Source organism: Psilocybe cubensis, chromosome 4, assembly GCF_017499595.1.
Source record: "Psilocybe cubensis strain MGC-MH-2018 chromosome 4, whole genome shotgun sequence".
Taxonomy (NCBI): Eukaryota; Fungi; Basidiomycota; class Agaricomycetes; order Agaricales; family Agrocybaceae; genus Psilocybe; species Psilocybe cubensis.
In genome coordinates, this window is record NC_063002.1 from 2,425,545 (window position 1) to 2,449,981 (window position 24,437).

Here is a 24,437-nt window from a genome sequence, read left to right on the forward strand (position 1 = left end):
GAGATGCTAAATATCGACTGGGCCACTTGCCACTTGGCGATGTTGTCTGCATACTATAGGTCACCTCGTGACAGAAATCGCGCCGTGCATAGGAGTCCAGAGTCCAACTTGAAGCGGGGGGCACCGGGAAGACTAGGCGCGACGACGAACTGAGAAGTAGCGGTTTGCACTCCCGGAAGAAAAGCACGAGATAGCCACGAGCTACCACGAGCAACACTTTGGATCCGTTATGGGAGAAAGAGTTTCGAGAAAGCTTGGGCTTGATCAGTCAACTCTAGAGAGATCCGGGTGTGTCTGGATAAAACAAGTAATATAATCGATGTGTCGGCAACGGAGAGGCCTGTGATTTGGGAAGGAGACACCGAGAGCGGGGAGAAATGCCTGCCTAGACGACACTGGTGGGGTAAAATACTCGCCATGAGGGCTAGATGGGGCATGGGGCGGGGTCAATGCTGGGCGAGTTGAAACCCCAGACGCGGTTCCTGATAAGGAAGTGACGTATCGCGATGGTCGATTGGCAATTGATGTCAAACAAAGTCCGAGTGCCTTGAATTCGTTTATTATCTCGCCGTCTTCCTTTCTCTCTCCTGCTTGCTCCCCACCATGTCCTCAATACCCGTTCATCAATATGACAGCGCCCAGTCCGTCTTCGATCTCCTCGAGCGTCAGTTCGTCATCGGCGAAGACACTCTCGTAGAGCTCACCCAGGCCTTCCTCGAGGAGTTCAAGGTTGGCCTAGAAAGCTACAACCATCCTATGGCGATGATGTGATTTCCATCGTCTCATTTTCTCAATCGTTTCTCACCTTGTTTTCTAGTCCTACCTTCGTCACTGCAGTGCCAGATGGCACAGAGACCGGGTAAGTTCTCGGAACGACGCGGAAGGTCAGGGACTAATCTTGTAACGCAGCACTTTTCTGGCTCTCGATCTTGGCGGCACAAATCTGTTCGTTTCCATATTTGCTCTGGCGGCGATTCTCTCTCTTATCCCAGTGTCAAACCCGCAGGCGCGTGTGTGAGGTCGTGCTCAACGGAAACAAGACTTTCAATCTAGTGCAACAAAAATACAGAGTTTCGGAAACCCTCAAGTCTGGAGAGGCCACTGCTCTATTTGGTTAGCCCCTATCTTGGCATATGCTGGCGATTCCTTAATCTTGCCCCTCCACACCCCCAGATTACCTCGCTGACTCGGTAGACGCGTTTCTTACGACGCACGCGACGACAGATTACACATCTCCCACGGAAGCAACCTCTGGAACTCCGTTATCGGACGTCCATCTCGGCTTGACCTTCTCATTTCCCGTAGAACAGACAGCTCTCGGATCGGGCAAAATTCTGACATGGACGAAAGGATTTTCAGCAAAGAACGCTGTCGGAAATGACGTTGTTAAACTGTTACAAGACGCTTTTGACAGAAAACATATGCATGTCAAATGTGTTGCCCTCGTCAATGATGTGAGTACTCAAAATTTGTTCATATCTCGAAATTAATTGATCTATTCCCAAGACCGTCGGGGCATTGCTATCTCGTGCTTATCAGGCAGGCGGATGCTTCGCAGGCGCTATTTTTGGTACGGGGACAAACGGAGCCTATATGGAACAAGTTTGTATGTCGTCTTTACTGTTCTTCTAATTCCGTCGGCTAAAATAGATTTCAAGCCAAAATCAAGAAATTGGCTGGAAACCCCGCTTGGGATAAAGGTGGTCTGATGGCCATCAACACTGAATGGGGAGCATTCAACAATTCAGTAAGCTCCAAAAACATTATATATATATTTTCTATCTAATTCTCGAGTAGCGTTCACATCTACCTACAACTCCCTACGACAATGCTATTGATCGTCTTAGTATCAACCCTAAATTCCAAGCTTTCGAAAAATTCATATCAGGAATGTACTTGGGTGAAGTTGTCCGCAACATCATAGTCTCCCTCGTCGATGCTACGCCAAAGTCTTTGCTCTTCGGAGGAAAATCAACCGCCTTCTTGAACAAACACTATGGTCTTGATACAAGCTTCATGAGCGCGACGGAGGAAGCTTGGATAGGCGATGACTCCAGTCCGGATGCGTTTGTTCATCCTCCTTTGAGTGTTGAGTTTAAACGGGAGGAGTTGAATGCAGCGGTTCTGAAGAAGCTAGACAATATTCGAACAATTATTGCGAAAACTCTGGGATTCAAATTGGAGGATGTGTCGCTGAATGATGCTGCTGTATGTCGTCTTCTCTGATCATGGATCATTACTCACCATGAATAATAGGTCATTCGGTGGATTTGCTCTCTCGTAGCCAGACGAGCGGCCTTATTGAGCGGAGTGGCTGTCGCTACGGTTTTGATTCAAACAGAGCAGGCGACTTTGAAAGGCTTGGAAAAACCCGCTCGCGGTCTGAACCAGAAGCTTGGTGTTGGTGTGGACGGAAGGTAATTATCAGTGCTTCCATCTACCCTGTGCTTCCTAATTTGTTATTGTTTTGCCAGTCTCATCGAACATTATCCCAACTTTGGCAAAATTCTTCGAGAGTCATTGGTGCTTCTCGTTGGTGAGGAAGTTGAACAACGAGTAGAAATTGGTCTCGCCAAAGACGGAAGTGGTGTTGGTGGTCAGTGCTTTTTTATTTTCTGTACACTGGCCTGTTTTGACGGTTGTTGTCCAAAGCTGCACTTTGTGCTCTCATGGCCTTGAAGCAGGGGGCCGTTTAAGTGTACCAACTTACAGCTGTATAGAAATACAGGACGGGGAATGTCTGTCGTTTCCTTTGGATGGCGTATCAACATTATCTGTAAATTAAATAAGTCAATAGCCGAGAAGCTCACAAATCACCCTTGTATCTATCATCAATAGCATTAAAGCCTTTCAGCTTAAAAAGAGTTAAATACAGTGTATGATAATCAATGAGCAGGGTTATTATCCGTGGACGTTGATCGTCGACTCCCTAGAAGCGCGGTATGCCCTGCTTACTTTTCTCCAGTCGAGCACTGACCAGAACTCCTTTAACCAATCCTCCTTGCCCCATACACCAAATCCAGCACTCATCCATGCGTGCTCGTACACAGGGACGCAGAACAGCGGGAAGATCACATTTCCAACAGCAAGGGCGGATGGGATATTGCTGCCTCTAACAGCGGATTCGCTGGGGCTGTCGCCGTACATTGTCGCGGTACCAGAGCGGTAATCATTCGCTTGGGCGCTGTTGGCACTGAATGCACGGGTGTGGTCCGAGAAGAGCCCCTGGCTAGGTGGCTGAGTAGGCATTCCAGAAAATGGCGACGAGGGCCCAGCACCTGGCAGGGAAGGGATAGGTCGCGGGGTAGTGTTCTGGGAGTCCTTAATGATGATGTTTGCACCAATGGCTTGGTTATTCTCCTTCGACAGGTAGTGCATGTTGGTGCGCGACCTGACGAGCAGCGTTGAGGGGCCAAGGGTGGGCAGAACACCGAGGTTTCCCTCGCCGTCTGTCACCATCCAAACCCACCCGCTGCTGAACATACCCAGCGCTGAGGCGCAGAAGGTGGATTTGAGCCCGATGATGTCTCCGTAATGATCGCGGATTTTCTCAAAAAGCTCGTCTGAGATATAGCCTTGATGAGATTTGAGCCCGCTTTCTTCGTCTGGAGGAGGCGCCTACGGACAGAAATGAAGAGTCAAAACGCGGAAATTGTTTTCGGATCGGAATACGCACGAGTTGTTCCAAGAAGAAGCTGTTATTCAGCGCCAATGCGCCATAGTTGAACGCTAATATACGTTCACGTCGAGTAGCACAGTTGATAGTGATAGCGGCGACAGTTGCATGAGGCTCTGTCGCGGTATCAGCTGTAGAGAGGGACGGTATTAACAAAAGTAATATGTAGTCGGTGTTAAATACAAACTCTTTAGTTCGTCATTCAAGCGGTCCAAGAGGCCTTTCTGATACTCCATCAGTGTTTTGAGAGCGGCAGGGGGCAAGAACTTTCCAAGTCCTTGTTCTATGGGGTATGGCAGCTCCCTGACTTGGTGGACATTTCGTCGGCCCAAAGTGGACTGGAAAGAAGAAAATCTGGAACTAGACCTAGGGATCCGCGAGGATACCAGACGAAGACTCGACGCCATTGGAGCAGACAAGAAGAGTAAGCAGGACTACCGCCTGTACAAGCTGCCCGAACTTTTTTTTGGGAGTTGGAAGGAGGACGCGCCGGTCTGTCACATTCGGGCGTTAATTGCCCGTGTTTGGCAAAAGCTTCCAGATTTCCCCACTGTCGTTGCCGCGTTAACCAGCCACGTCGCGTTCCCAACTGTATACCCATAATCTCTGTCCTTACAATGCCTCCAAAAGCTGCACAAGCATCCTCGACCACAGCGTTTGGCTCTTTTCAGTCTCTGTTCAAAGCCTACAACGATAACACTTCAAACCGCCTCAAATTCATCGATGTATTCCTTTTGTTCCTGATGCTCTCTGGCATCATTCAGTTTGCATATTGCATCCTCGTCACCAACTTTCCTTACAATGCATTCTTGGCCGGGTTAGTATACTAAGTTTGTGTGCTTGAAGGTAGTCATGTTCATTCTGCATTCTGTAGATTCTCTAGCACCGTCGGACAATTTGTCTTGGCAGCGTCATTGCGCTCGCAGGTTAACCCAGATAACAAGGACGAGTTTAAAGACGTATCGCCAGAGCGGTATGTCTTGCAGTTGCACAAGATGACTATCCACTGACAGGACGTTGTAGGGCATTCGCTGACTTTGCTTTGGGATCAATAGTATTACACTTCTTTGTGTACAACTTCCTGGGATAAATCTGTCATGGAAGTAGCTGGGGATAATATAATCGTGGAACACAATATTCTGCCGAGACGTGCGATAACAAAGGGCGGTGAAAGAATGAGATAGATGAAGACGGACTAAGATGATATTTGGATTTCGAGACTGCCTCATGACCGTTTCCTTTCGAAAGAAGACGACCTCTGCGAAAATATCAGCGTAAATTCCTTCACGGAAAGAGAATGATCATACCCCGAATACGACGACGGCAAAGTCAAAAGCGTACTCTCCTGGAGGTAATGGTAAGCAGAGTGTATGCAACAGGATAGGGCGTGCTACCCACCGAATTCCAAATAAGAATTAAGCCAGGCTGTGAAACATATGAGAATATAGAAATAGGTTAAAATGGCCAGACATACCACGAACGTCCTTGTTGGGCACCTGTGAGAGAGCAGGCCTAGACAATGTTAGTATAGGATGCTCTACTTCAGACATGGCACATACGTTAAACCAGTTGTGCGCTTCACTCCGGCGAGGAATGCGCTGATGAGCAAAGCATCTATACCAAGATGAACTGCGGGGGAGTCAGAAATGACCAGCGAGCAGACTAGAAAGACTGACCAATCTTTCCGAGCATTGTGTGTGCAGAGACAGAAGATAGAACGCAGCGGACTCGACTGTGGCCAAGCCAAGCTGATCACAACTGGGACTGAGGATGACTAAGCAGACAGACGCTTAGCTAGTAGCAATCTCGACTCTTTGCAGCTCTCTGCCACTGGACCCATGCCTCCAGGCTCTCCCTGTAGTCCAAGCGCTATTTTTTTCCTGCGGGACTCTGTCCAGGTCAATGCTCATACTAGGTCTCGCTGCATGGACTGCTGCGCGCTGGCAGTGCCAAATGGGGGCTACCATGGAGGATGACATAAGCAGGCCCAATGAGTCGATGTGGCAACCGTGACCAAATGTGCAGAATGCGGATAGTAGCACTAAACAGGCGCATTGACTGTCTGCCCCGCTTTCTCTTCTCACCTTCGTCCCCATCCATATCCCCGTCCTGCGTGCCCTCCTAGCTTGACCATCGCCTGTGCCACCGACTTCCATCCATGGCGTCGTCCAGGCCACCCTCTCCCCCTTTCGGCAAGGGCTATTTCTCTGTCCCATTTGAGCGCTTTGTACGCGACGAGTCCTTTGACTTAACAAGTGCCTTTACTCTCCTCGGTGTGTGTTCGCGCTCTCTCCCCCAATGCGCCAACTCACCTCCCACATGTTAGACACCGTCGAAACTTACTTCGACTCCCATGTCGACCTCCTCCAGCGCAAACTCCAGAAACACAGCGATAGGCTAAAGTTGAAGGCCGAGGAAACGTTCAAGATCAAGGACCTCAAACTAAAGGATCTCAAGATAAAGGATCTTTCTGGAGATCTGTTGGCCGACAATCTGGAGAGAGAAATCAGAAATTTCAAGCTCAAGGTGAGATATTCATGCCCGTATGCTGTCCGGTGTTCATATTGACGCGCCTTAAACCAGCTGTCCACACGCGTTGCGTCTCTCTCAACATCATGGCAGTCGGCAAAGGTTGTCCGCACACGCGAAAAGGTTTCCTTTTTCATCGGCGTCATGACCCTCCTTGGTTCTGCTCTCATGTTTGGCATGGCCCCTCAGTGCGTCCTGTTTCAAATACACGTCCATTCTACCTTTTGACTGTGCTCTAGATGGGTTCACGTGGCTTATACTGTCCTGGGACTCTACCTTCTGCCTCTTCGTTTCTATCAATACAAGAAACGCGCATGGCACTATTTTCTTTTCGACTTGTGTTATTACGTCACGATTCTTAATTTCGTCTACTTTTGGCTTTTCCCGTCAAGCCCTGCACTCTTTGTGGCTTGCTACTGCCTGTCACACGGATCGTTAGCGAGTGCTGTCATAACGTGGCGTAATAGTCTCGTCTTCCATGACCAGGACAAAGTTACATCACTTTTCATCCATATCTATGCACCATTCTCCTTCACTGTGATCAGGTATAGTTCAATCAAGTATATTACATTATCAGCTCTTTAATGACCTCTTGTTATAGGCATTTCTATCCAAACGCTGAAGCGCGCTTCCCGGCGCTTAAACGAGTTGGAGACCTGAACCCTTTGCAAGCCTTGATACTCAGCGGCGCTATTTGTACGTCACATCCGTTATATATCGACTAAACTCTATTTAACCTTATTTTTTCTTTATTTCAGATGCTATCTGGCAAATACTGTATTGGAAAGTAGGTATCCCAAGATATCCTCAAGTCATAGTTGTCAACTGATCATTCTCTAGTTCTTATTGGTAGACCGACGTGCCAAGATCGAATCCGGACAACGAACAACTTCGTTCTCTTTCCTCCTAAACGATAAACGAGGCGCAATCGGGCGCATGCTGTCTGCCGTACCTCCACCTTATCGTGAAGCTTCGTTCATGGGAGGCCAATTTAGTGCGCCAATTCTTTTTATCTGCCTTTCTATTAGAATCTGACCCAAACTTTTTAAAGTTTATGCAATCCTTACAGAATTGCCGGCTGTATTTCTGCTGTACCATAGCTCCTTCTGGAGTGCGATGTTCTTGCTTGCCATCTTTTCTGTCAGTGTTTGGAATGGTGGAGGATTCTACATTGAAGTCTTTGGACGGAAGTCAGTTTTTTTTCTTTTGGTTCGCTTCTTTCTATACGCTTTACTTACAACAATTCTCACAGGTTTGAACGGGAACTGGAAGCGCTCAGAAAGGAAATTGCCGAAAGTTCAGCGCGGTCGACTTCCGGGACGTCTGGTGCCTCTACGCCGGGGACCTTAAGCAGAGGGGCAAGCCATACTGACCTTCTCTCTCTGAACCCGCAACTTGAGAACCTCGATCTACTAGAACCCCCCTCTGAGTCCAGCTCAAATTCCACCCCTTCGGTCGACGAAAGTAAGAAAGATATATAAACGATCTTCTTTCTCTCTTTCTCTCTCTCTTCATGACTACTGGTGCCAGCCCTTTTCATTGTACAATCATCCACTAATGCGGCACATACTGCTCCACTATCACGGCCTTTTTATACTCGATATCGTGTCTCTACCAATCCATACCTTCCTCCTTTAGTATTTACGCCGTACATTCCCAAGGACAGGCTCGCTGTAACGATGCCTTGTCAATCTATGAATACCTTTCATTCTTGTAATTTTATCTTGATTTTCTAGACATTACATATTATTATACCTTTTCTTTCAGCGCCTCTTTTTCTTCTACTTTTTTTTGACTTGGTGCCTTATTTTTGTGAACGACATCACGATTTATGACTTTGTAATATAATAATACCCTTTTCTTGCATTAATTGTTTCCATTTTCTGTTTTTGTTTACAAAAAGTAAAAGATAGGATGGGTTCACCATCATACGGTTTGTATTTTCTTCGGTTGGTAGTTTAAATATTACAGTGTAGCTTCCCCGTTGATATCGAATTGTTGCCATTGATTGCCACTGAAGATCCATCCTCTGAAAGGTCCATGTTCACTCAGTAGCTGCTGCTTAGCGCTTTGATACTCAGTGGATGCTTCTTTTTCCCGGAGGTATATATCTATACGTCTGGAATCCTGGTTCAGAAACTCGGATTGAAGGTGAAAGAAGCAATATGCATACTTGGTTGTATCAGGGTTCACAAGTGCAAGAACATCTTTGTAGAGGTTGAAAAAAGATATTCTGGATAAGCATGGCCTACATTAGGTCAATAGTCAGTTCTCTCTTTCTGACATAAAATGTATATACAACATACCTCGACTTCTCCCTATACCGATGTTTTGGAGAAACACCACGTTTGAGGCCGTTGATCAAAATCTCCAAATGTTTAGAGTCGCTGGACCAGCATATTGCTAAAACAAAGCAATCGTTGAATTTACGAAAAAGTGAAAATAAGGGATACTTACACCCATTGCAAGACGATGCCGATCCAAGGACTGCGCGCGAATGTGGAAACGGATGGTCCGTAAAATAAACGTTTGGATGGCGCACAGAGAAACCCACAGGCAGATCTTAAAGTATCATAAGCCATCACAGCGCACTGCACAGAAAAAAAAAACCAGACAACAAACCTTGAATCACACCCAACCTCTTCCAAAACGCACGCTCGCAATCTTCCCTAGACACCTCTCTCAACTCGAGCGGAACCTCTCCAACCACTACAGCTTCGATATACAGCGGCGATAGCAACGCAGAGCCCAGTGCGCCTTGGATACCGAGAACGTTCCATCGGGCAATCTTATCGCTGCACGACATGCAGGCTGTCGGGGGCGAATCTGCGCGCCCGGGTTTGGTGCGCAGGACACCGAGGCGCGCGTAGTCGTCCCTCCCCCGAGAGGCGGCTGTGGGATCCAGTTCAGGGAACACAGACGCGTTTTTCATCGCGGCCATAACTTCGTCTTGTGTAGCGGCCAAATAACCCATCGACGCGTCTCCACCTAGAGTGTTATGGTGAATTGACAGTTCAACCTCATAGAAGACGGGTGGGCGCACAAGGGAGAGTGGACACGTAGAGATTGAGGTGAACGCCCTCTTGCAGGGTATACTTGCCATTCGCTCCGAGCTCTATCCAAGTGGATTTGAAAGGGTTGGTATCGTCCGATGAGGAATGTATGCGCGCGATCTCTTCCAGGAACCACCGTAATGCAGAACGCCGTGCCAAAACTTCAGCGTGGCAATCATGTATGGTTTCTCCTCTGGGAGAAAATCGAGCCGTAGGTAGACATTTGGTGCCAGTTGCGAGGCTGATGATTTTTAAATCGTCTGCTTCAGTAAATGTTGAATGGCGTCGAGTGAGAAAGAAAGAAGCTAATATAGTCCATTGGGAATGTTGAGGTTTGTACGAAAAGGTCGAGTAAGTGTTGAGGATTGCTACGACTGCAGCATCATAGATAAGTTCGTGATCAAGAAGCATCTAAGTGCAGTTCGGCTTCTTTACGAATTGTATCCTTCATGCGTCTATCTAGTGCTGAGAGCTACTGATGTTAATAATACAAATAATGAAAAAGTATGTGTCTACGAAGCAGGTGTGGTTATACGATGGCAATGAAAAGTAAAAGAAAGAAAAAACAAGAAATGAAGTAATTTTCCAACAAAGCGGGATAGTAAAGCAATGCAATTCAACCAATTTCTAATTTTGCATGAGGTCCAAAATATGGTGAGCGGGAAACCTCAACAATCCGCATTGCCAGCACCAAGGTTAGCCTTCTTATGCCGACTCTTCCGTGCCATAAGGCGCGACGAGCGGTCTTCCAGTGGAGGCAAAAATCCAAGTGTCGGCTTCATCGCCTTAGCAGCGACCTCCGCCTCCACAGCTTCCTGCCGGAGTTCATCCGCAGTGAGAGGTGTGTCGGCCATCGGTGACCGCACTTCCTCATAATTTTGACTCGGAGGCTCGTACTTCATCGTCTGTGGGTTCGCGTACACGATGGGCAGAGGCGCTTCGTACCCTACGATTCCGAGTTGTTTGCAGTAGTATTGCACGGCCGCGTGGAACGCCGTCTTGCGTGCATTCCGAAGACCCCAATTCTGCCAGTTTCTGAAAGAGTATAAAATTGAACGCCTTCGTCATCAGTGAACAGATAAAGAACGTACCCATTATGCCCGATTCCAATAGTCAGCTCCAGATACCTTTGGAAAGCGATATTCTGGAGGGTTATACTTGTGCTCGGCTCAAACCAACGGTTCTCTTCCGTCGATAACCAGGTATTCAAACATTTCTCAAGTGCATCAAGCTTCGTAAGGGGTGTAGTCCAAGCCACTTGCATGGTTAAATTCTCGAATGTTTTACCACTCCGCCTGACATTGAGGCTAGTATAATTGTACAACGTCAGAATGGGCGCAGAAGGATCATTTGGCAACGTACATAAATTGATTGAACAATTGGCTGTTGAAATAGTAGGTTTCCGTGCCGTCTGAACGAGTAAATACAGTGGCGAATAAGCCAACCTTCTTGACGACAAGGTTTTCCTCTGTAAAACTTGCTTAGAAACGAAAAGGAGCTATGAAGTTGTAGAACGTACGTCCAATGATAACACGGTCACCAGTATCATAAGGACTAAAAGAATCCGTTAGCAAATAAACGAAGAGGTGATAAACTAGCAAAACTTACTGCGTCACAAACAACAGCATGATCGAATCGAACGCAGAGCTGGCCGCATTCTTGAAGATAAAGCTCGCGGCGATACCAAGAGTGTACACACTCGAGAGAGACTCGCCAACATTGACATTGAATACACTTAATGCAATGAAAAACAAGACGATTCCTGCGAGGATCAACAGAATCCTATTTAGGGTCGCCAAAGCCTCGCCCACGTCGCGCATTGACCGCGAAAGGAATCGTCGCTCCCTGTAGACTTTGAGCACCGCCGTTTTAAGCTCTGCACGCGAGAGGTCGCCATTGTTGTCTTTGTCAAACACTTTGAAGGCCTCTTCGGCTGAGGCGTGGTCTGGGAATGCAGGGTAAAAGTCGGAAGGTATGAGCCAAGTCCGGCCGCTGTTCTTGAGTCGCATGTAGATGGACTTTGCCAGTCTCTAAATTTGGATCGTTAGATATTCATATTGGATCTTGGAGAAGGACTAATCCGATGACCTTTGCTTCGTGTGAAGAATTGACATTCCATGCTAGACCGTCCATCGTTCCGTCTTTACCAGCGAGATTGCGAGCGTCATGCATCAAGGCAGTTTTGACGACCTTTGCAGCCTGCCTGATAGCTCTATCCGTACCCCCGTCCAAACTCTGTCGCGGGGAATCAGAAGTGGGTGGGTATCGATGCGGGTTCAGATGGCTGGGCATTGTCGGGGCTGTAGCCGAGTACACCTGCCCCTTCGAAGGAGACATGGGTGACATCTCGATTTCAACCTCCATGCCATCTTTTGTTATGGTTTCATCTTTGACTTTGACTTTGTCTTTACCTTTGGAACGGTGGGTTGTTGAATGCAACTTGTGCTTACTGGAAGGAGTGGGTTCATCTGCACTAGACTGTGATCCAAACCATTTCCTGTGTTTACGGTGAGGTGAATTGATCAGGGTGCGATCACCATCTTCCACATCACCGTCATGTGCGTCGTCGTCACGAAAATCGACATCTGTATTTGAGCGCGTTGGGTGTGGGCCGACGTTTTTCAAGGCCCCGGTGAGTGCTTTGGAGTGTTGTTTATCAGAAAAGGGAGAGATTCCAAGATGTCCAAAAATGGGAGTCCTTGCTCCTGATTTGAAGTTGGGCGTTGATGCAGGGTATTTGGGACGGTACTGGCGGAGTTTCTCGATGACTACCAGAGTCTTTTCGACGCTTTCAATGCGCTCTTTGTATGCCGTACGGTGAAAGGAAAAAGCTAAAAGAGTATCAGCATATAAATACATAAACACCGAATAGGCGTACCAATAAAGTGAGATAGCATGCCCTGGGCACACCAAACAAGAACCAGAAAGAAAAAGAATTCAACAACTGGGGATAACTAAAGGACGTTAGTCATGGCTGTATTGTAGAAAGAGGGTCAGCATACCCGAATCGTGTAACGGGCCCTACTCTTTTCAGGTTCGTTTTGGTCGTATAGTTTGTAGATATGAACGAATATGATCACCCAACTAGCCCACGTACTTCCGGCATAAAATGCAGGTTTGGCGGTGTCCTTGACAGAGTCGTAGGTTTCTATTTTCGTTTTGATAGATTCGGAAACGTGGCCCCATACTGCCGAAATGAAAAAGCGGAACAGGATAGGAATTATGTCAATGATCATGGCAAGGTACCACGATATCAAGACGTTGGATGCTGCCCAGAAAAACCATGCCTGGACATTGTCTCTGACATATCGGCGGTGGTCTGAAGGGTCTGGTTTGAACCAGAAAAAGTGTACAAGCAATGCAGGTGTGACCAGTATGGCGGATAATAAAGTCGACCCGATCAGGGAAGAGAAGAGCAGTGAGATGATTCTGTTGTTAAAGTAAATATTGGGTAATCGAGGAGCGTACAACCTGAAAAAATAACTCACCTGCGAAACCCCCAGCCTCTACGTGGCGGCTTGCTGCCCATCTGCTTGCTATATTTTGCCTCCTCGTCAACAAGATCTTCCTCGTCCGACCAATCATAGTCCTCGGAATCGTCGTCAGTACCAGCTATAGACGAAGCACGAGAGCTCATGATGTCCGAATCATGGGTAGATAATGGATATGGCAAAGGTGTTGGTTTATCAAAGCCTTCTGGAAACTGGACAATTTTCGGAGGCCGATGCTTGTGGTCATCATGATCGTTCAGGGAGATGTCGACGGTGTCGGAGTGCAGCTGGTCGCGCTTCTCTTGCTGGATGACATTGTTCAAACTGGACGAGGATATATCACGGGAGATGTACCCGGGAGGAGCCTGTGAAGAAAGAGGGAAATTTGCAGCTGCTTGATATTCACGAAGGTCAAGGCCAGCTGGACCACGATTAGGATTTTTCAAGATTCCCTGGACCATATCGTCGGCGGAGGTAGACCGAGAGGCAAGAAAATGGGAAGCCTCGTCGGCTGGGGCATGGTTGTTGTGACGACTAGGCATGGATAATAGTGGGTGCGGGAGGGCCGCTGGAGGTAAAAAATTGATTTGCGATGCTTTGACTTATAAGTCAGTAGGGTGATCGAGTTGGGGCCCCTTCGGCTAAATAGCGAGGTTATTAATAACACGCCAAGTGAATCTGAGATGCTGCATTGTGTGGAAGGAAAGATGCACAACAGTGAACAACTAGCACTAGTGTTAGTAGAGAATAAGTTGAAGCATCACTCTCAGCCAATCAACTCGCCCCAGCTATGACGTCATGGCCCCTGTCCTGATAAATACTCGCCAGTCCATCCACTCTCCTCACACCACCATGGCTACTGTCTCGCGAAACGTATCTGTAAAATCCACCTCTCCAGAAATAATCAAGAAAATCGAACAGGAAATTGTCAAAGAGGCAAAAAACGAGGAGCGCAGCCTCAAGGACGTCGTCAAGGACCTACACCGTGCCGAGAAGGACACCAACAAAGCCCACAAGGTATGCCTCCTCGTATATTCAAAATTCGGCGCTCATCGAGTATATCAAGTCTGCTGTCAAAGCTGAGAAGGCTCTCGAAAAGGCAGAAAAGAGAGAGCAGAAAACCCTCAAGAACCTCTATCGGGCGGAAAACGCCCACAACATCGCTCTCGGTCACGTTACCCACACCCAGCATGAATTTGAGGTGATGCTTTCAATTCTACGAGCATAGCATCCGACTGACTCTTAGTAAGCTGGCGACCAAGAAACACACCAAGATGAGAGAGTTACTCCAGGCCAAGACAACCAGGGTCGATGAGGCTATGAAAGCAAATGACGAACATACGGTATGCCCACCAAGTACCATCAAAGAAATTCACATCCGACATTTGTCTGTAGAAAACCCGTAATGCAAGACTTGCAGCACTGCAGGGCCCTTCCGCTACAGAAGAAGCGGCCAGGGTGGTTCCTGACCCAACCTCTGTTCCTCCCAAAGAAGTAGGGACCGCCATTCCAGAAACTGTAATCACACAACCCAACGGTGTTCGGGTCAACAACTGAGAATATTAGCTACTACCATACCCCATTTCCTGTCGCCATTACTTCCTTTTTGTTCATTTTCATACCCTACTAAATTCATACCTTTATGCTAATAGGAGCTCTGTAGACAGGATGCTGTCATGTACATGCATATAATAGTCATATACCAATTTTAATTCCCTTTGTACTGTGTGGAGCTTCGATGCACAGCTCGAAATCACCCATCAGCGACATGCGTCAAAAGAAGGCCACTGTGGGAATAAAAAACAATATTTATTAATGGACCATTTTCCTTAGCATATGGTGTTGCCACGCAGCAGAAATACCAAAATATTTGCGGCAAATTATGCCGGTAGTTATTTGTCAAAGTCGCCCTAAATCATGATGTAATGAACGGGGCAGAAATTGGGTTGACGACATTCGGATAAGAGCGAGCCTAGAAGCGCCCCATATTTAGTGGTTCCGGCACGCACCATATTCTGGGTAGGGCGGCAAGCCCTATTTTTTGGCGCTTCGGCACGCACCATATTCGCAAGCACCGTATTTCGGCGCTTTGGAGCGCACCATGTTCGGGGTATGGCGGCATGCCGGATATTTCATGCTTCGGCATGCGCCGCGTTCCCGAGCACCATATTTTGGCGCTTAGGCAAGCACGGTATCGCTGCCACCATGTTTTGGTGTTTGGCACACGCCATATTCAGGATATGGCAAGCATCATATTTTAGTGCTTTGGCAAGCACCATATTTCAGTGCTTAGGCTAACAGCTCTTATAAATGTTTTATAAACCATCCTAATATGATGAATTTTAGTACAGCAGATTTTGAAGTGTATCAGACGATAGAGCGAGCAAAGAATTTATTGCAAATAAGCAGTAGAAGAGTATAAACGCGGGCCAGATACATTAAAAAGGTTTAAAGTAAAGCAAAAGAGGACATGTTAGGGGAATAACCCAATAGCCTCACGGAATATCCTGTTCAGTAAAAACAACTAATAAGAAAGACTGCCACCGACGTCAGTGCATACAGTAGCGGCGGCGTATTCAGCCCTTTCTTCCTTCTTCAAGTGGTATGCTTCTGACGGACAGACCTACGCAGAGGCTGATCTAAATGTTAGCAAATATTACTGACCATTAAAACATGATTATACCAAGTTCTCCTTTTCGCCCTCGTTAGGATCCGCAGCCCATCTCTTACGTTTTTTTCCAGCCTTCTCGTCAACCGGTTTTGACAAATTGTCAGCCAAAACACCTCCATTGCGGGCATTTGGGCTGGTGCTGGGTTCCGTAGAAGGGTTTGCAGGATCAGTTTGAGTTTCATTATTGACCGTTGTTGATGAGTTTTTGTTCGGGGTGTTATTGCTTTTTGAGGGGAGATTCTCGTCATCCATTGAGATTTCAGTAATAGTAGAAAGCTCGCCATACAAATATGCAGACTGTACAATCATCACAAGTATAAGCAGAAGGAAAAAGCGGTTATAGTCAAAATTAAGAGCATACATTGAATGCTGGCTTGCAGGGAGTTTTTCGCTGGAGGCGTGGGGGTTTTGATGTAAGCTGATTTTCCGCCTGCGCCTGCATGGCTTGTAATGAATTACTGCCCCCCGCTGCTCGGAGCGGAGTTTGAGGAATAGGGCATGATGGCTGAGGAGTATGGCACCTCGGTTGTACTTGCTCTATTGGGGCCTAAAAGAAGAAAGAATGTTTAAGCAAAGGGCAATAAATGCAAAGATTAAAAACGATAGAATACTTCAAGATATTGAGGATTTCGCTTTAGAAGTGCTGAAAAAACTTGATGTAGAAAGTTATCCACGGAATTCATCTCATCATTATCGTCAAGATGACCGTGATACAACTTCCCAAATGATGCACTTTCCCTCCGAATTTTGTCGGCGTCATCGTAGGCACAGTTCATATCTTCCATAATAAGCAGGTTGACAACGTGGGGGACCATGACCATGTCGAAAAATGATTCAGCGTTGAACGCACGACTTTTACGCACAGATTCTGATAAATTTGTGAATTCATCCCAAAACCTATATGCATCCTCTGACGAATATGCTGCCAAAGCGTCCTCTTGTCCAGAGATCTGTTCCACCGGAGATTTGAGTCTGTACAAACCTATGTCAAACGTACTGTCGACGAGCAACTCGGTAACATAGTTTAAATCGCCGTCTACAACAAGCTGAGTCCAATAGCTTGCAATCAGACTACGCACAATAGGACCATAGCTAGCCAATATTTTAGTTACGTAGATAATATATTGGAAGATGCAATGAACGTACTATCCTGCAGATGCCACATTATAACAATACGGCGCTCTCTTGTCTAGTTGATTTAGGAATGATAATTTTGGGGTTTCGCATTTAAGAAGCATTAAGCCCACAAATCTTCGCCATGGCAGAGATGTTTCGAATCTTGCACAATCCGTGCCGGAGCCTTCGAATATCATAGGGAAATTGTGCTTTACGTGAAGCTCAGCGATACGGTTGGCTACCTGGTCATAATCAATCTCGGCCACCGGCCAACCATTGCTGCGTGCAGCATCCAGCGAACTTGTCAGTCTCTCTTTGGATCTGAAATAAAGGTGGCTGCAGAGGAGCTGGCTTTTGAAGGACATATTCTGGGCTGCCTTGAGACGGTTGCGATTGTTGGCAAGGCGAAACTGGGCACGCGCAACGGCATACTCTTTCATTATCATTTTCAAAGAAATATCTATCTCATCTTCAGGCGGGATTGTGTGATGGGGGTCGTCGGATTTAGAACAACCTTGATGAGGGCATGATTTGATAGAAAGGTAATCCGAGCCATCCAATACGATCTAGACCGTTAAGAGGGTCAGCATATACCCAATAGAGACGGTCGACACTGAAACAATCCTGTACCTCATTCTTCTGGAACGTAGCCTTCGGCTGGGACGTAGCCTTCTCCTGGGACGTAGCCTTTGGCTGGGACGTAGCCTTCGACGTAGCGTTCTCCTGGGATGTAGCCTTGGCCTGGGATGTCGTGTTCTCCTCAGAAGTAGCGTCTTCGCTGGGCGGAATAGTCTAAAGGTACGGTGATCTTTCAGTCAAAAAACAGATAGAGTGTGTAGACTTACCGTTGATTGTGATACCTCGTTATTACCGTCATTTTTCTGAGCGCATATCACGAGCACAGGGGTTAGAAATGTAGAAAGATACCGGCACATTTTCGAATGCAAACCTTTGCTTTCTTTTTGGCTAGTTCCTCAGCCTCAAGACTCGCTGCTTCAGCCGAGCGTTTCTGCAAAATGTGAAGTTAGATAAAGTAAACAATATGCCATCCAATTAAACAATACATACCATACGCTTAATCTCATGTATAGATTGCAAAGATTTGACTACTTTGCTCTAGAGTACGTTGAATAAGGCACCTTTTGAGGAAAAAAAAAACAAAAATGATAGCACACCTCTTAGAATGTAGTAAATTGTTAGTAGCAAAAAATTAGCATAATAAATAAAAATCATTCGTTACCAACTACGGTACCGTTAAATTTACGCGGCAAAGTAGCTGTGGAAGAGCCAATCTCCTATACAGTAGTCATCAGCGGTGTTTGTATACTGAAGGCATGTATTTCCTACCTTTGATTTCTGAGAATAAAGATGTACAATAAAATGAAGCGCAGCGGTTGGTAAGATATGAGCCATACCTCTTTAGACGTACGCTCTTTTGAAGCGTTGGGGTCAGACTGTGTGGAGGCCTTTAGAGGCTCTGGGGCCGGAGCTCGATTCTCTTTTTCAACTTCCTGAAACTCGGGGTTTAGGCATAAAAATTAAAACATTGGACTTAAAAAAAACACACACATTGTGAGCTTCAGGCTTGGAAGAACCGGGTTTTCGTCCTGCTTTGGACTTCGCAGTTGGCCAGTGGAACTTGAGAGTGGAAGCTTCTTCTTGCACAGGACTGGGCAAGGCGGTCAAACCAATTGCAGGAAGGGCAGTATTCTTATTCTAGATAGCATTCTGTTAAATTTATAACCCACGGCATAATCATGATGCTTGGTACCTGTATTTCAGAGTTAGAACGAAGCGGCTCTTTGCCTGTATTCTGGATTTTCCCATATAAACATTGAGCAAAGAATGGGAGGCAAAATTATAGAAAATAAAGAGCACCTTGACACCCTTGTTGGCCTTGGCCTTTGCAGTCACTTTTGAATTTAAGACTTTGTCCTCTTCATCGGATTGATCGCTCTCGCTCTCAACAAACTTAAGCTTGCGTGCCTTACGCGTTACAGATCCAGGGGTCTTCATAATCGATCGTGGAGGAGGCTTGGATTTGGGAGTTGATGAAGGGGAGACGTGACGCTCTTTTTGCCGACCGGTCTTTGTGCGAGAATCTTGAGGTTTAGCTGATTCTGCACTGTTGCTGTTCAGCGCGGGTTTTGATGCCTTTTCCTAAGCACACTCCAAGGTCAATTACACCGGCATGCATTAAATTAACGCCAACTTACACGAGTAGTATCTTCTTGATGGTGTTCCTTGGACTTGCCTGCCAAATCCTCGTTGTCGGAGCATTCCTTGTCATTGGAGCATCCCTCGTCATCTTTCGCGTTGTTGAAGACATTATTGAAGTTTTCCTCGTCGTCCGAGCTGCAACTAATATTGTCCATCTCTACTTCAATGGGCCCAGAGTCATTAGCAGCCGTTCCATCGCCAGCTTCATCTCTAAGGACCTCAAGACGAGCGCCCTGAATGGTTGCACACGCCTTAATATATTTCTTGATGGCTTCTCGGTCAGGTTTCTCCTGTGAGTTCTTTTCATCCTCTATATCTTTGGTGGCTGTTGCAGAAAAATGGCTAAGAAACTGTTTCAAAAATTCGTCGATGGGCCAGGCGTGACTATATTTGCGAAAGACCTTGGCATTTTTAATAGCCTGTACTCATTTGGGAGTTAGTAGATTATACGTGCTTAAATAGTTTTTGAGTGAATCACATACGCGTTCTTTTGCACATCTTATCTTGTCTCTTGATTGACGTCTAAACGGTTGGCGAACATCCAGGTACTGGAAGGCAGCTAGCTTGACTATCCGCTGAACACAACGGCATTTTGGTCATCATGGGCGCACGTAACATCTGCATAAGAAGCTCACATTGAGACGCAAGTAATGTTCTTTTGTCAATCCCATGGCAAGCTCGAGGTTAAAGCCACCAAAGGCCTCACCGCGTCCTGCCTGGCCAACGGGACGAGGTATTAGCCTATCATCCTCTTGGTCTTTAGCTACCTTGCGTTAGAACATTTAATCCGTCATTTTAAAATCAACACGCACATAATTGATATTTCAGGTCTTTTACAACCTTGTCTTTCTCTGCTAACTCTTTTTCTTTCTGAGCCAATTGCTTAATCAGCTCTTCTCTTGAAAGTAGGTGGGGTTCCGAGGAATTTTCAGCCCCGGAGGGGTTTGCTTTCGAAGAGTTTTCAGGCCCGGTGGAAGGGTTGGGGTTTGCTTTCGAGGAGTTGTCAGGCCTCGCGGCGGAAGGGTCGGGGTTTGCTTTTAGGGGTTTTGCAGGCCTGGCGGCCCTGGACGGGTTTTGATATGCTTTCGATGATTTCGGCGGCATGGAAGCTAGGAGGCGAAAGTAGTCGCTGTGTACTGTTCAGTTGAAGTTTCAGAGGTATATAACGAAGCGTTGGCGGAAAAACTCGGATGCATTGCCCAGCTAAAAGATAATATACGCTAGTCCTTATTTGGTAGCGTTATACGCGGGGGCGCGATGTTTGGGGTATACGCTCACGTGAGGTTGTTCTAAGCGTATACCGGGCGGTTTGCGTCGATTTCAACTTCCAAGTCCCAAAAGCCCAAGTCCTGACAAATACAGCATGTCCTTTAACGTGAGTTATTTCTCCGGAGGCCATTATGTTACCTAAACAACCGATGACATTGGGCTAAAATTCTATACAGAAACACAACTGCGTCAATTCTGCAGACGGTAAACGTCCCGATGCCCCAGTCGACGTACCACCAGCGAGCCCAGCGTGCATTTGTTGCGTTTTACTTCCGATGGCGGGCCTTTTGAATACGGATTCGGTTGATAGCACCTGCTTGCAGCCAACCAATTCCTCAGATACTACACCCACGGAACCTGCTTACCGCCAGCTGCCCACTGTCGAATGCGTCTGCGGCTGTATATCGCTCCAGCAAACAGCCCACGCTGCGTCCAGCAAACAGCCGCATCAAGTTAAGAAAAAACCAGTCCAATCAATCCCGCTTTGGCATGCCTTTGTGCAGCAGGTACAACCTGCCGTCCCTCCGAAACAGCAAGCAATAGCCTCATGCCAGAATCCTATGAAGGGCGGGGTAAAACGGCAGGATACCCTTATTGTTGAAGACTTGCCTAGAAAGGATATAGGAGGAGCGAAACCCCGTTCTTTAAAGCGTAGCAATACGGAAATCTTCATTTTATAGTACAATAAAGCTTTGGAGCAGAAATAATATACCTACATGCGTTTATGCTACAAATATTATTCCCCGGCTGCTTCAAATTTGAATATCTGCTAAATTGTCAGAAGCACTCAGGTTAGAAAGCAGTGTGGTCATACCAGAAAGAGGTAAAGTCAGCTGGGAAGTAGCCCAGTTGTTGATGGTCACCAGCCGTTGTCGATCTTGTGAATGACTAGTCTTGCAAAGATGATGTTTAGACAGATAGGTCTTAGACCACGCTTTGATATGCTCCTGCTTGATAACAACATTCTTGCTGCGACAAAGAACATGTTGATTGATGTGAAGGCCGGCTTCCCATGCGCAATCCAAAATGAGAACTTCTTCTCCCAGATAATCTATCAACTCGCGAATGAACCAAGCAGTCCATCGGCAGTCAACAGGCGGAAAGTTAAACCAGTGCTCAAGGATGGTCGAACAAAATTGCAGAACGCAGGTCTTCGAAACGGTGTTATACTTAAAAGATCGAGGAGCGTAGACGTAAACAGATTCTCTTGGTTGAAACCCGCTGATAAAGGAAGCGGCGTCGAACTCTGCATTTGTTTGTACAGCCAAAACTTCTTCAACCCGTCGAACCAGTACACCCAAGCCATTTGAGATGTCGTCCTTGCTACGATAGGCTTGCTCGAGGACGCTGTCCAACCACTCCCATAATAGAACGTTGGAAAGGAGAAGCTGCTTTTGTTGGAATTGGAGATCAAGTTTCGAAATTGTCTTCTTCTGGCTGTATGAAGCGTATAATTCGCAGGCTCTACGAATGTCACCTGAAATCACAGGCTGACTGAGAATTTCAGATATCAAAGACACGTCAAGCCACTTTGACTGCCCTTGAGAGGGAGTGTTATCGATTGGGAGGCGTTTTAAAGCAGCCAAAATTTTTGATATGCATTCTGGCCTCAAAGCATTCAAAAATTTGCTTGTTCCTATACAAAAAAAGCGGTCAGAAACCTTGAATTCAGGCTGAAACAGCGGAAAAATTGAACCAACCTAGGGATGTTACCGAACTGCTATGCCGGGTAATTCGTTCTTTAGGAGCAGCATTTTTCTTGGAAGCTTATAGTTTTGTTTGCACAGCGGACATTTAGTAAGGTTTGAACTGACGAACCTTTCGATTTTGTGACCGTAGAATCTCTGTCTCCATATAGATTGTCTTCGAAGTTCAGATTGATATCTGGCCCGGAGTCGCTTTCGGGATCCTTGCGATGGCTCATTCGGCGAGCCTTGCTTGAGGTCAAGGTTTCTAAATTTTTGCTTGTAGATATTTGAACTCGACGGAGACAATAATATTTTACATACGTTGTGATGTATTTCTACGCTTTTTGATATGTAAATCCATTTCAGAAACATCCCTAGTCCGTGCCCGTTTAACCGCTCCTGTGCATGTGTCAGTTATCAGGACGATGAAAGCATAATAAAAGTAAGCAACTAACCCTTGCGCGAACCTGTTTTGCTCTGTAATCCAATCACGGCTTCTTCGTCGTGGTCTCCAGCGGTTACACACAAAGGAATAGACTTTGCTGAGCTTTCCATGTGTTTTTTCCATTCTTGTACAGCCTCTTGGAGTTCAACGTTACCGTACGGTGCTTCGGACATAGAATCCGAGTTACAAAGCCTTGCAAGATCCTCTGACGAAAGATCCTCGATGGATGAAACGCCTAATCCACTAAGGATGCCTGAGTAGTCGGTACCGATTTTGACATCATCGCCTCTCCATCCGGGACCCAGATCCCACTCATCCGCCGTAACTCTCTTATTATCGATAACCACAGAAACCATTTTCATGGCTAACGATTTATCAACGCGTGGAATCAATTCCGGAGGCAACTGACGGGCAAAATGCGTGATTGCTTGGAGAAGAAGTCGACTGAAGTGATTGATATGAGCCTTAGGAGAAAGTAAAGAACCTCCGTCCGCAGTCCATGTAGCTTGCTTGCACATTGGCGTCTTCGATAATTTGTGCGACCTAAATTTCATTTAAGATGCTGGGCATGATGTAACGTTTATGCTGACAGACGTACACTGGATTTCGCATTTCAATACCGATGGCAAAAGTTGTATCATTAACTCCAGCCGCAAAAGCGACGCTATCAACCCCGTCAATTAGTTGACCAGGAGGGTAACCGATGAGAGTTAGGCGATAGTAGATTTCGTTGGGTTGTTGGACGTAAATGGGTTGATGACCTCCATGGAAATGGAGACCAGAGAAAAATATGACGGAAAACTCCTCCATGAGATACGCCAATCCGCAGCATAAAATGTAAAAATTTTCAGGCGCCACGTCGGCCCTGTAGCGACTGAGAACGTGCATACAAGTTGGAGCACCTGAACTGTCGGCAGCGTCAACATGTGCCATCCCAAATTTTCCGAGCGAGGATTCCAAGGCAACATCTAAGCCAAAAATGAAGTTCAGATTGTATAATAGTTATGCGGGACACACCATGCTGTGGAACTCCAGGAGCTACATTCAGTTGCCAAGACGGCCAGACGCAATTATCATCATATCCTACTGGCGCTAGCGAGGCCACCTCGGCTTGACGCTTCAGGCGCTGGAACAAATGCTTGGATGCTTTCTTAACTCCTTCAATACCAGCTTTTGCCCCAGCCTGAGAATGCAATCAATTGACGTGTAAAACGTTCAGCGAACGACGTACTTGAAGTATATTGAACCGCATTTGCAGATCATAATCCCTGGCCTGAGTATACACTTTGCTCTGAACTCCTGGAGCGCTGAGGGATTTCTGTGCCTGTAGGGTTGATCCAAGGGTGTAGCATCGAGGACCGGACTTGATATTAACTGCGCGATCGCTTCGTTCAAACTGAATACCCCCCGAGTACTCTCCGTTTGTGTCCTTAACGGGTTTCTGCGAAGACATAAGTTCTTGAGGCCCCAAGATTTCTTCCTGAAGTCTGCGGCATTCTTGAAGGTCTATTGGATCTCGCTCATGTCTGACGGTTGTTTAATCACAAAATCAAATGCAAAAAAAAAGATCCTTACTTGCTCAGTGTCCAGGATTTAAGTACATCGTCTCCAGGAAGCCCCGAACCGTATCTATCGCGTTCTAAATAAAAAATGTTGTCGCTTGGTTTTATGTATAGCATTCCTGAAAAATAGAAAAACTGTCAATGCCAGCGGGTGAATTACAGAAAGGGATCAATCGCCTTGCATCTGTCCTTCTGCTGCAGTGCTCGGTACCTTCAAATTAGCGGAGTAATGAAATCTACGCCTCATCGCGTCCATTGACCAATCTGCAATGCCCAGGATGATCCGGGCGTTGGGGTCGTCGACTTTAGGATGTGATTTAAGTTCATATAAAACCGGAAGCTGAGGGTCGCGTCCGACAAGTTCCGTCATAAGGCGAGAATCAGCAGGAGGGTCAATTTCAATGCGGTTGTCGTGAGAAGGAGGAGCGACATCCGATTGTTCAATAGTCGCATCGGTCTGAGGTGTTAGACGTCCCGTCGTAGAAATGGATTCAGAGGGAGGATGTGGCGGAATGCGGTTGTCAGAAGCCCGAAATGTAGGGTTCGATTGCCCCAAAGTTGCTGCTGTACGAGGCATCCGGCGTTTAGAACCCTGGGTCGGGGAGGGCGTCGACGCTGCTACCTTGCGACGCAATACCGGCCGGAGCGACTTGGGTGGAGGAGCGGCCGGCGCTGACGCGACTGTACGACTTTTACTTCTGGTCTCTGCGGGCATCG

At 46.7% G+C, this 24,437-nt stretch overlaps 9 protein-coding genes across 9 annotated transcripts; 4 read left to right on the plus strand and 5 right to left on the minus strand.

Moving 5' to 3' along the window:
- Positions 1 to 603: 603 nt before the first annotated feature.
- Positions 604 to 2,696, plus strand: JR316_0004984 (Glucokinase; the record flags this gene model as incomplete). The annotated part of the gene is made up of 11 exons (XM_047890748.1): positions 604 to 767; positions 818 to 859; positions 910 to 945; positions 1,007 to 1,113; positions 1,174 to 1,454; positions 1,507 to 1,606; positions 1,659 to 1,747; positions 1,798 to 2,208; positions 2,257 to 2,417; positions 2,475 to 2,596; positions 2,653 to 2,696. 11 exons carry the CDS (start codon positions 604 to 606, stop codon positions 2,694 to 2,696), a joined length of 1,557 nt encoding a protein of 518 aa, XP_047750509.1.
- Positions 2,697 to 2,901: 205 nt separating this feature from the next.
- JR316_0004985 (Superoxide dismutase [Mn/Fe]) lies at positions 2,902 to 4,083 on the minus strand (the record flags this gene model as incomplete). Its single annotated transcript, XM_047890749.1, has 3 exons — positions 2,902 to 3,618; positions 3,677 to 3,807; positions 3,864 to 4,083. The coding sequence occupies 3 exons, from the start codon at positions 4,081 to 4,083 to the stop codon at positions 2,902 to 2,904; spliced, it is 1,068 nt and encodes a 355-aa protein (XP_047750510.1).
- A 210-nt stretch (positions 4,084 to 4,293) lies between these two features.
- Positions 4,294 to 4,766, plus strand: JR316_0004986 (Dolichyl-diphosphooligosaccharide--protein glycosyltransferase subunit dad1; the record flags this gene model as incomplete). The annotated part of the gene is made up of 3 exons (XM_047890750.1): positions 4,294 to 4,493; positions 4,551 to 4,649; positions 4,700 to 4,766. The coding sequence occupies 3 exons, from the start codon at positions 4,294 to 4,296 to the stop codon at positions 4,764 to 4,766; spliced, it is 366 nt and encodes a 121-aa protein (XP_047750511.1).
- A 300-nt stretch (positions 4,767 to 5,066) lies between these two features.
- Positions 5,067 to 5,368, minus strand: JR316_0004987 (uncharacterized protein; the record flags this gene model as incomplete). Its single annotated transcript, XM_047890751.1, is given in 4 exon segments — positions 5,067 to 5,101; positions 5,151 to 5,188; positions 5,236 to 5,338; positions 5,353 to 5,368. The coding sequence occupies 4 exon segments, from the start codon at positions 5,366 to 5,368 to the stop codon at positions 5,067 to 5,069; spliced, it is 192 nt and encodes a 63-aa protein (XP_047750512.1).
- Positions 5,369 to 5,834: 466 nt separating this feature from the next.
- JR316_0004988 (Glycerophosphocholine acyltransferase 1) lies at positions 5,835 to 7,686 on the plus strand (the record flags this gene model as incomplete). The annotated part of the gene is made up of 9 exons (XM_047890752.1): positions 5,835 to 5,949; positions 6,003 to 6,202; positions 6,260 to 6,393; positions 6,445 to 6,750; positions 6,807 to 6,901; positions 6,964 to 6,992; positions 7,046 to 7,199; positions 7,257 to 7,395; positions 7,458 to 7,686. 9 exons carry the CDS (start codon positions 5,835 to 5,837, stop codon positions 7,684 to 7,686), a joined length of 1,401 nt encoding a protein of 466 aa, XP_047750513.1.
- Positions 7,687 to 8,170: 484 nt separating this feature from the next.
- Positions 8,171 to 9,669, minus strand: JR316_0004989 (tRNA-specific adenosine deaminase TAD1; the record flags this gene model as incomplete). The annotated part of the gene is made up of 6 exons (XM_047890753.1): positions 8,171 to 8,324; positions 8,379 to 8,453; positions 8,512 to 8,608; positions 8,663 to 8,767; positions 8,828 to 9,193; positions 9,249 to 9,669. The coding sequence occupies 6 exons, from the start codon at positions 9,667 to 9,669 to the stop codon at positions 8,171 to 8,173; spliced, it is 1,218 nt and encodes a 405-aa protein (XP_047750514.1).
- A 257-nt stretch (positions 9,670 to 9,926) lies between these two features.
- On the minus strand, positions 9,927 to 13,291 carry JR316_0004990 (Mechanosensitive ion channel protein Msy1; the record flags this gene model as incomplete). Its single annotated transcript, XM_047890754.1, has 9 exons — positions 9,927 to 10,293; positions 10,350 to 10,565; positions 10,621 to 10,726; positions 10,778 to 10,812; positions 10,867 to 11,288; positions 11,347 to 12,089; positions 12,137 to 12,212; positions 12,261 to 12,687; positions 12,747 to 13,291. The coding sequence occupies 9 exons, from the start codon at positions 13,289 to 13,291 to the stop codon at positions 9,927 to 9,929; spliced, it is 2,937 nt and encodes a 978-aa protein (XP_047750515.1).
- Positions 13,292 to 13,601: 310 nt separating this feature from the next.
- Positions 13,602 to 14,306, plus strand: JR316_0004991 (uncharacterized protein; the record flags this gene model as incomplete). The annotated part of the gene is made up of 4 exons (XM_047890755.1): positions 13,602 to 13,766; positions 13,816 to 13,950; positions 14,000 to 14,092; positions 14,145 to 14,306. The coding sequence occupies 4 exons, from the start codon at positions 13,602 to 13,604 to the stop codon at positions 14,304 to 14,306; spliced, it is 555 nt and encodes a 184-aa protein (XP_047750516.1).
- A 967-nt stretch (positions 14,307 to 15,273) lies between these two features.
- On the minus strand, positions 15,274 to 24,435 carry JR316_0004992 (uncharacterized protein; the record flags this gene model as incomplete). The annotated part of the gene is made up of 29 exons (XM_047890756.1): positions 15,274 to 15,372; positions 15,433 to 15,717; positions 15,782 to 15,967; positions 16,074 to 16,512; positions 16,567 to 17,102; positions 17,167 to 17,328; positions 17,382 to 17,417; positions 17,486 to 17,545; positions 17,605 to 17,652; positions 17,781 to 17,831; positions 17,884 to 17,892; positions 17,952 to 18,047; positions 18,106 to 18,252; positions 18,308 to 18,349; positions 18,415 to 18,696; positions 18,753 to 19,175; positions 19,239 to 19,331; positions 19,392 to 19,519; positions 19,569 to 19,892; positions 20,840 to 21,661; positions 21,726 to 21,791; positions 21,844 to 21,978; positions 22,035 to 22,112; positions 22,169 to 22,701; positions 22,757 to 23,126; positions 23,176 to 23,341; positions 23,390 to 23,684; positions 23,734 to 23,855; positions 23,932 to 24,435. The coding sequence occupies 29 exons, from the start codon at positions 24,433 to 24,435 to the stop codon at positions 15,274 to 15,276; spliced, it is 6,537 nt and encodes a 2,178-aa protein (XP_047750517.1).
- Positions 24,436 to 24,437: the final 2 nt, after the last annotated feature.